The sequence below is a fragment of the Gadus macrocephalus genome, chromosome 13 (genome assembly GCF_031168955.1).
Source record: "Gadus macrocephalus chromosome 13, ASM3116895v1".
Classification (NCBI taxonomy): domain Eukaryota; kingdom Metazoa; phylum Chordata; class Actinopteri; order Gadiformes; family Gadidae; genus Gadus; species Gadus macrocephalus.
The window spans coordinates 13,604,609-13,614,712 of NC_082394.1; the positions used below are offsets into that span (position 1 = coordinate 13,604,609).

A 10,104-nucleotide genomic window follows, 5' to 3' on the forward strand; every position below is an offset into this window, starting at 1 on the left:
TCCAGTCTATGGCCGTGCTAGCTGCGGAGATAATGGTCCGATGGGAAATCATGTTCTGTATTCTTCCTTCCACTTGTTTGTCTCTGTCCAAATGCACAGCCACAGCTATGGGGGTCACCGGGGATCAATATTTAATGCAGCGCCCCCCTTTCAATTAAGCCCTAGGGAGCATATGTGCCACTTTATTTTCTGCTCAGAGCATGCTGGTTACGAGTTGTAAAACGGGCTGTAGATCTAAGTAGACTGAAGGGAAATGTTGAGAATAACATCAAGAAATACATCTTGAGGACCCTTCAGTTTCATTGGTATAAATAGCAGACACTATGGTTTTTAGGAGCCGTCAGGATGGAAACCCTCTTCCATATTATGAGTGGGTGGGGTCGGTCTCTGGGGGACGCTGAAAGTGATGCGTCGGTAATCCAACTTTATGAAAACACGGCCCCCACTTAATGTTTGCCAGTGTTTTTTATTACCATAATCGACTGAAGATATCTGTTCCACTCTCGGCCGCTTTTATCTGCACTCCATGTTGGGACTCGGGAGGCATCTGTAGCTTATTGGTTGTTTTTGTACCCCCGATAAGACGGGACGACCGCCACTGCAGCCATAAACCTTCTGCAGTGCTGCAATTGGAGTAGAATACAGGGGGGCTCGCAGCGTGTTAAAACGACGCTGTTATGATATCACTCGGTACATGAACGCAGAACCAAAGAGAGAAGAGAAGCTAACAGTGTCATCATTATGCCACATGATGTTCATCTGTCTGCCTCCGCTCTCTCCCCAGGCAACCTGATGAACCGCAGAGCGCCACGGACACGGCAGACGAGATGCTCGACTCTGAAAACGGTGAGTTTCTCTGGGCAACATCACCTGAGCTCCTTTTGAAGCGTGTTCCGTTCCGTCACGCTGCCATCTGTCGGTCTCGTTTTGCCGCTCTGCTGGCTGGTAGGACGTCTTTCATGCCAAATGACAGTAATTGCCGCCACTGGTAGAATAACAATCAAGGCCCGCTTGTTCCCGGGGTGGAGGGGTGCTGAAGCGCGTGCCGTGCGATTGTTGCCCGGCTGTAATTAGGGTGGGTGTTCAAGGAAGGCATGGTCTTAGCTGGCGGGGAAGGGCATTCCTCCGTGCTCAGTGCAAGGGCCAAGGGATCTGCAGACAGAATTTTCTAGGAGGTTGTCTCTTTGCAGAGGCGGCGAGAGAGATAGAGAGAGAGAGAGAGAGAGAGAAGGTCTCAGTTTATTGTGCTGCTGATGGCTGCTAGGCGGAGTGCGTTGGGACTGAATGTGATTTCAGTTCTTTGCAAACTTTCTCTCTGTGAAGTATGCACATTTGTGTTAACTTTGTGTGCGCATGTGTGTGTTGAATACTAATAGGAGCCAGTTTGTCTTGTCTTGTCAAAAGTTAACTTGTGAGTTTACATTTTAATGAGGGGAATCATGCATATTTATGAATCCAAGGTTCACATTTAGCACAGATATTCGAAAGCAAAGTGATTTTTTTTGTTCTTGTTCTCAAATCGCGCGTGTGTGTGTGTGTGTGCGCGTGTACCTTTGTCTCTTTCTGCGTGTGTGTATGTCTTGTTTGTGTGCCTGTGCGGCCATCAGCATCAACAGTCTCTAGTGGAAATGGATGGGGGCCCGCCAGGTCGTTATTTAGCCAGACAGGGAGCTCCCCAGACAGCCTGCAATGCCACCGCAGTGCTGGCCTGACCCACCGATGACTCCAGTTTGTTCACTGCTCCAACACTCCTTCACCTCAAGCATTCTCCCGTGACACTAGTGATCCATTCAAACGATGACCACACATGGGTATTTATACAGCATGAAACGTCCTCCTCCGCGCGATGGACATGAAGGCCCCTAAGCTGTGAATATGGCCGGTCGTGTGGCTTATTGTATTTTAAAATAGTGCTTCGTGGCTGCTATTTACTAGCAAGCTTATTGTTTAGGGGCCTAAACAATGAACAACAATCACATTCGAGTTTTATTCCCGATCACGTGCGGGTTCTTCCTTCTGGCTGAGGCTTTTCTGATTTGTTATGAAGCTTCCTGTGAGATACAAGGTGTTTATTAATAGCCGGCATCCAATTATATTTATCTACCTCAGCACTTTAGCCAAAGAGACTGCTTAGATCCACTCTCTTGAATAGTCGAGCGTGATCAGTCTTTTAATGAAAGTCAAAAGAAGTGAAGACACACACACACACACACACACACACACACACACACACACACACACACACACACACACACACACACACACACACACACACACACACACACACACACACACACACACACACACACATTCTTTATATTTCTTTTCATGAAGATATCAATATGAACTATTCTGGTTTCACATGCTTATTCTACTATGTCAGAATTGGGAATAAGCCTATCGGTAATAGCGTCTGCGCCGGGCGTACTAGTTGTCATTATGGATACTATGAATAGGGCACTTCATTTATTGAAATGATGGCTATGATGTGATATGAAAGGAAAGGAGAAACAAGTGAAGAGGCAATCCAGAGAAGCGGCTGGTCCCCGCCGGCTCTCCACTGGGCTGTCAAGGGCCCAGACGGGCGGCCGTCTCCCAGTAGATTGCCGTCTTGTCTCCTTACTCACTGCAGACGGGCACTATGTAAATCAACCCACTGTGTATTATCGTGTCATCGCTGCCGCTGTTGTTGTTGTTGTTGTTGTCGTTGCCGCCGCGGTGGACGTGGAGGCACTGGATTGACCTCAACGTTAGGATCATTCATCAACCTCCCACCCCGCCCTGCCACCCCTATGCCTCCCGGCGATGCGCTAAGCACTCAAACACCGGCCGCCTCACGAAGCTGTTCATCTTATCTTTCAGACGTTTAGCTTGAATAAACACTCCAATTACGGCACTAATGCAGCGGGATAAATCCACTCGAGGCCTGAGCACTAACACACACCCGCGCCCCAGCCACCGCCGCACTCACCGCCCGCCTGCTGACACACCTCCTCTCTGTCCCACAGGGAACGCGGCCGACGTGAATGACAACAGGTAAGGCCTGCAGACCCCCCCCCCCCCACCTCCACCTCCTCCTCCACCTCCATCCCCGTCACTGATCAATACGCTTAGCCTGGCCACATTCGCTATGCCTTAACGCTGGTAGTCAATGTTCTCTCCAAAGGGTGCTGCAAAGAAATGAAAAGAAAATCTTTGCTTTATTTTTATTTGACTGCCGTACACAAAGCTGCCAATCTCAGCCGTACAGGATACAAGAAGATTAATGAGTTTTCAACCGGAGACAATGCTGCCTCTGAACTCGAAGCACGCACACACACACACACACACCACCAAGCTAGACGTTTGTTGCGAAATATATAGGCCGTCCATATGGCGCCATACCGCTGCATGCTAATGCTGACTGAGATCCACACTGGAAGGGTTCATGTAGTTCCCACTCTCTCCCTCTTGCCCTCTATGAGCCGAGTCTAGAGAACTAATCAAGACAGGCTTTTCCCTGCTTTCTCACCACCCCCCAACCCTGCCCCCTCCACCCCTCCCACCGTTCCCCCCCTTCCACCCAGCCCTCCACAACTCCACTATTCACTGGATCACCCCTGCCCTCTTTCTGCCATCCATGCTGCCGCCTTCTGCTCCCGCTGCTGCCCCCTCCTCTCATTCCTCCTGCCCCACCACTGGCTCGCGCTAAACGGCTTTGCGCTGGCGGTGTGTTGTGATTTGTGTGTGCGTGTGTGTGTGTGTGTGTGTGTGTGTGTGTGTGTGTGTGTGTGTGTGTGTGTGTGTGTGTGTGTGTGTGTGTGTGTGTGTGTGTGTGTGTGTGTGTGTGTGTGTGTGTGTGTGTGTGTGTTTGCATGCGTGCGTGCGTGTGCACATGTGCGCGTGCTTGTTGTGTGTTGTGTGTGTGTGTGTGTGTGTGTGTGTGTGTGTGTGGGCGGTCCCAGCATGTGTCTGAGCGTGCACTCTGTGTCCAGACGTTTTCTATGGGACAACCAGGCGGGCTCGACGCCGACCCCGCGCTACGGCCTGCAGCCCGAGGCCTCGGCCAGCTAGTGAGCAGCGGAGGACAGGTGAGGGCGCGCTCTCTTCCCACCACGCAGGCTGATGGTGATTCGGTATCGGAGTTCGATGGAGTTCACCGGGTGGACGGAACACAAAGAGAGGATAAGGACAGGCGCCCCGACATGTAAAGCGCCCGCCGTCGACCTCGATCAATGATCCAATCATTCAAACCCAGAGACGGCACCGAGACAGGTCCTCCCCCCCCGTCCTCCTTCCCCCCTCCCTTTCCCATTAGCTCTAAAAATAGACGGCCACTGTAGCGGCAGTTCGGCGTACGGCCTCAGAGAAGAGAGCCCGAGACAGAGGAGCACACGCATGCATGCAAAATGGAATGTGAGCAGGCCAGCCGCCAGGCCACTGGACTGTGGTTAGGACCAGAGCCCCTGCCACGCTGGTGAAGGTGTGTGTTGTCGTAGCTGTGATCTGTGGGGTTCGGAGCTCGGAGGAAGGCCCAAGCAGAGATACAGGAAGTTCCTCATTGTCCATCAGAACTATATTTTTTATCCACACCTTTACAGTTTTTCCTGGCGTTGACAACAGAAAGAGATAAAGCCCAGGGAGTTGTCACACAGTGGACATCGGGCAATCCTTCCAGGACAACGAGATAGGGCCGAGTAACAAGCGTCTGTTACCACCATCTGCCAACAGATTGTGGTCTACAGCCTTAAGCAGATGCAGCACATATTTTTGTCTCACAGGCTTATTGCCGGCACCACACAAACAAGACCTGGAGTCATATTGTTTTAAGTGAGCAAATCACACTGGGCGAGAATATAGCATGGCTGCATTGCTTTGATATCAGGTCTATTATCGCAGCCTTATCTTACACCTGTCCAGACACTGGCATGGGGATTAGTCAGCAAAGGTCTTTCAGTGAGGTTGAGACGAATATTTAAAGTATGCAGGTTGTTTTTTTTGGACAAAACAAACTGACAAGACAAAGACTAGTTGAGATCACGTTTGTTCATGAATGCCATGCTTCCTACATAGAGTGAGATGGAATTCAGTTAAGATTATAATATAAGTGGATAACTGAAGTACTGAAAGAGAACCGAAGAGTCGAGAGCAGTGCAGCTTCGGTAAACAAGGACTTTATGAGTCTTATGACGTCTAAACCTGGCTGCAATGTGTTCAGAACACTCATCTCCCAAAACAATGGCAGGTAGAAAGAAGTGCCGCTAGTCTCACTCAGTGCCTCCTGGCTGTGTCAAAGTGACTCACTGAGTCTGTTTCTATCGTTTTCTTGCTCTCTCACATACCCCCCCCCCCCCCCCCCCCCCCCCCCCCCCCCTCTCCGTTTGGTTTACCAATTTTTCTCACTCCTGTGTCGACCCCATCACTCTGTCACTCAGTCTTCATGTGTGTGTCTCTCTCTCTCACCCCCCTCCTCTCTCTCTCTCTTTCTGCTTTCATCCAGGTGGCTGTACGTCCTGAGGCTGCAGCTATAGCTGCATCGTTGTCTTAACAAACTTCCCATGATCCGGAAAATGGAAAAAGAAACAAAACAAAAGATAAAATCATCTTTGTACTGTACTGATCTTCTCAGAGTCCCTCATTCTCCTCGCTCGCCCCTTGTCAATCCACCCGTTTCAACGGTTCGCTGCTGGGATGTGTGTGTGTGTGTGTGTGTGTGTGTGTGTGTGTGTGTGTGTGTGTGTGTGTGTGTGTGTGTGTGTGTGTGTGTGTGTGTGTGTGTGTGTGTGCGTGCCTGTGTGTGCCTGTGTGTGCGTGCCTGTGTGTGTGTGCGTGCGTGCCTGTGTGTGTGTCTGTCTGTCTGTCTGTCTGTCTGTGAGTGTATGTGTGTGAGAATGAGAATGTCTGTGTGTAGGGAGGTAGTGAGGTATTAATACAAAGACCCCACAGCGGTCCAAGGGATTATCATTTGAACTAGCAAAAACGTGCCAACCTGGTTGGCGTGGAACAATAAGACCTGCAGGGCTAGTATAATAATATATCATCAAACTGTTATTCCCTCAATGAGAAGCGCATGGTGGAAATAGTTATGGCTGAGCTAGAGCAGATAATTGTTTTTATACATCCCCAATGTTTTTCTATAAAAAATTACAGTATGGCTATGGGCCAAAAATGAATTGTTGTTGTTCTGACCTAAAAGTTTATCTGAACATTCACAACATCTTTTTCTTCAGTTTTAAAAATGTTTCCACTAGTATTGCAATGGTCGATTAATGATTATTTAAAGTATTAGTTTTTTCAAATGTCTCCTTTATTCATAAATGTGTACTCGTAACAAATCTCATTACCACAAAAACACTTTATAGTCTTTGTGGTTCCTGTTAGTGGGTTTGGGTGTTTGTTTGTGTTAATGATCTGCTCTAATGATTTGTGTAGCAGTGTAACTGACCTCACCTCCGTATATTCACACATACACAAGTACACATTCACACGGACACACAATCTAAAAACTAAAATGTTATATCTCAGCGTAATCATGCTGAAATACACATCACCCCTCTAAAAAGGAAATGTTTCAGATGGTACACAAACCAAGAGACACGCAGATGTTTGCTCAAAGGACAAATGCAGGTTTCTCACATTCGTCCGTACGTCCCAAGAGAAAGCAGAGTCCTCGGCCCAGCCTTCATTCTTCTTCACGCATTCCCTCATTAGGCATTTCTACTGTTGTAATCGGAGTGTAGAAGAAAGAGAATTTATAAACGTCCAACCCTTATTATGAAATCCCTGAAGTTTTGTATCTGACCTAAATCTGTAGTGATTAACACATTAAATACTACTACCATTGTGTTATTTGCGTAACAAAAGAATAGGCCAAAACTCGGGTTGAAAACATTTTTTATAATGGCTGTGCTTGTTTATGTGCTTGAGTTCATGACTGAGTTAAGTGAAATTATGAGAAATAACGTGGAATATTGATGAAATGTCCTCAAAGTGTAACCTGGCAACCAATATAATCCAACCACATGGACAATGCTATATCTGGTTGAATCACAGGTTTTGGCTTATGCTGAAATGGGTCCGAGTCGATGATGATGTTACGAGTGACCACCTGGTTCTAAATTGAGCCAATTCTGTGTTCTCCCTGTGGTTTTGGATCAGTGTCTGCTTGCTTAGAGCTGGATTATATAATGGTGTCTGTACACACCATTTACCCTCCTGACTGTTGTGTTTGTTGTATAACTACAGGAGATGGAACCTACATGCAAAATGTCACTTTGTTCTGATGAAAGCCTGCAATAGGAAAGTTGGTACAGCAAAAGAGAAAACACAAAAGGTTCTGGACTGGTGACCAAAAATACAGTAGGCTATATGTACCAGGTGTAAAAGATTTCTGTGTTTACATGCATGAATTGTGTGTCAATAATTGTCTGTTAGCTATACAGTCATTGGCATGTTATTCAAGATCACAGAAGGGGAAAAGAAAATGAAATTATAGAAATACAATTGTTAAAAAAATTTAGAAACTATTTTTATAATCCTATGTAGTAAAATAATTAGTTTATTTTTTTGTTATTTATTTACCTGTTTGTAGCTAATTGTTTCCGGCTTATTATTTATTATTCAGTGGAGTTTTGTATTTATGTTAGAAGTATGTTCTGTATCTGTATGCAAAGCAAATTGTTTTCGAGCAAGTGTACATTGTACACCGGTGCAATTTTAAAATGAAAGTAGTTGCACGTTCAGTGAATGCAAAATTCTAGTTTCCCATCCGTCTAACCAAAGCTTAGTATGTAGTTTGTTGGGATTTTGAAAGAGAGCATCTTGCCCTGTAATGGCCTGTTTACATTATGTTGACAACGTCCAGCTCTGGGTTACTTTAGGTTATCAGGCACGTTCAGTATCGATACTCCCCTGTCTGCTTCAACAGAAACAGTATGTTTGGCTGGCATAGAAGATGATACTGCCTTATCAGCCAATGAGGCAGGTGACCTTTGGATCCTTTACATTAAAGCAGCGGATGCATTCTGAGTTTAAGTCGGTGAAGCACTCTATATGCCGGACCTCTCATCCTGATCAGCCAATCAGTACAAGAGGGTCAAGAGTGGGGCCCGGAGGGGACTACCGTTTATTTGTGTTTTCATCCACACACGCGTGTGTGCTTGTGTGCATGTGTGCGTGTAATCTGGAGAATCATTTACCTCTACTGTTTAGGTGCCAAGATGCTCACTTTTTGACTTTGAAGAATCCCAGCCAATCAAAACATTCCATTTGTATTACATAGAGACTCATTAGCGATGCATGAAGCACTTTTAAAAATCATTTTTTATAAAGCTCTCATTTCTCACTTTTTAGAAAATATTTTATTCTCCTAAACCATTTGCTTCAATGTGAGCCGGTTCTGGCCCAATTAGACCCTCTCCAAGGGAGGTTATATGAATTAGCAAGTGACTAACAAGTATCTTGTGTGTGTTTACATTATATAATATATTACATAAACCATGGAGAAGCCATGAGTTGAATGTGGCTGGCATTGATGGTCTCAATCTGTTCCGACCTATAATGGGTATAAGAAACCTTTCACCTTTGTGTTTACCTGCACTACGGATGTCTGTTGACCTGTTAAATGTTTGGAAAATGGGATAATAATAATAATATGTCAAAGAAACCTTGATTCCAGTTAATCTATTTGTCCTCGGTAATCAAAAAATAATAATATGGCCAGATATCAATGTGTAGTTGCGCATCAGGGCCATTATTATTATCATTAAACTAGCAAATGAGGGCGATAAAAGATTACCGGAACGTCGGGCCGTATACCGGTGGAACTCATAGATGGAAGTCCATTGGCGAATTGTCTTGTTTGTTTGGTTTGTTTGTACATCTGTATGTTGGTTTGTTTATTGAGTTTGTAGCGTGTGATGTAGTGCATGCAGTACATACCTCTGTAGCCACAGAAAAACAAACACCCTTGTTGACGCTCTTTCAATAAAGGTGATCCTGTCTACAAATCAACACACCATTTTGTCTTTATTCTAATCTTTACCCGTTCTCCCTCTGTGCCTTCCTTTCCTGGGAAATTCCAGGAGCCATGCCAAATCGCAGATTTAATACACATTGTTTCACACATTGTATGTGTTGATGACATACAGTGTCAGCCTCCCCATCGTAGACCAATACTTATTCAAGCAGGATGGGTGAATCAAACATTTTGATATCCTAACCCAGACGCGTCTGCAACACTTTGAGTGTCTCATTAATGCAAGGACAACCTTCCCTCCACTGTCTGCTACATTACCCGACTTCAAGATCCAGGTAGTTTTAGCCCTATTCATAACTCATAATGAAAGTGTGAGGAAACATTATGCAGTGGTTTCCTTTTATTCGGTCACCGGCAGCTTCTGCCTGTAAACTTTTGACTAGACTATGCAGGGTTCAGCCCTACAGCTCCACTTGTTCTCTGTTTAATAACATCAGCGCGTCGCCAGATTCAAGTTCATCCGTGTCATTTGACATGATATTTATTGCCCCTCCCAAGTGTTTATTCATTAGAATTAAATTACAGCAACAGGGGATTTTGCAGGTCAAAAATAATGGGAACGCCTCAATGGTTGTTTTTGTTTGGGGCTGTATGGATTAAATAATAGGTAAAAGGGCAGTGGCCAGGGCCAATGTAACAACCTGTCCCTCTGTGGGATCACCAATATTTGGTAGGAGAGGCAAAATAACAGATAAGAGAGATATACAGACCATAGCACACAGGGTCAATGACGGCCACAGGCTTGTATATGATCAGCTGTGAAGAGCAAGCTGTCATTGTATTTCTTTCTCCCCCTGAGGGTCTCTTCTAGGACCTCTAGGGGTCTTTCCTTTTATGATCTTCTTAAATGTCTCTTGAAAGTGGTGTGCAATTTTTAATCCACCCGATTGACCACGGCATTGGGTGACCCTTTATGAAAGCTGTGTTTGAAGGACTGGCCTTTCATGCAAGAAGTCAAGTTAGACTTTACCATGCCCCAGATTCTTCATTAGCATTCAGAAACTTAGAAATGTTCTTCTTATTCAAATCCCAAAACTATCTCTGTGTATTGATCCGACAGCAGAGGTTAAACTCCAAAGGCTGTGAGT

At 45.6% G+C, this 10,104-nt stretch overlaps 1 protein-coding gene across 1 annotated transcript in view; it reads left to right on the forward strand.

Moving 5' to 3' along the window:
- kif5ab (kinesin family member 5A, b) overlaps positions 1-8,991 on the forward strand; it is a 54,963-nt gene extending 45,972 nt beyond the window's left edge. Inside the window, exons 25-28 of the mRNA XM_060069966.1 lie at positions 785-846; positions 3,009-3,036; positions 3,975-4,070; positions 5,480-8,991. Coding sequence (XP_059925949.1) covers positions 785-846; positions 3,009-3,036; positions 3,975-4,053 — 169 coding nt within the window. The 3' untranslated portion in view covers positions 4,054-4,070; positions 5,480-8,991. The remainder of the gene's footprint in view (positions 1-784; positions 847-3,008; positions 3,037-3,974; positions 4,071-5,479) is intronic.
- Positions 8,992-10,104: the final 1,113 nt, after the last annotated feature.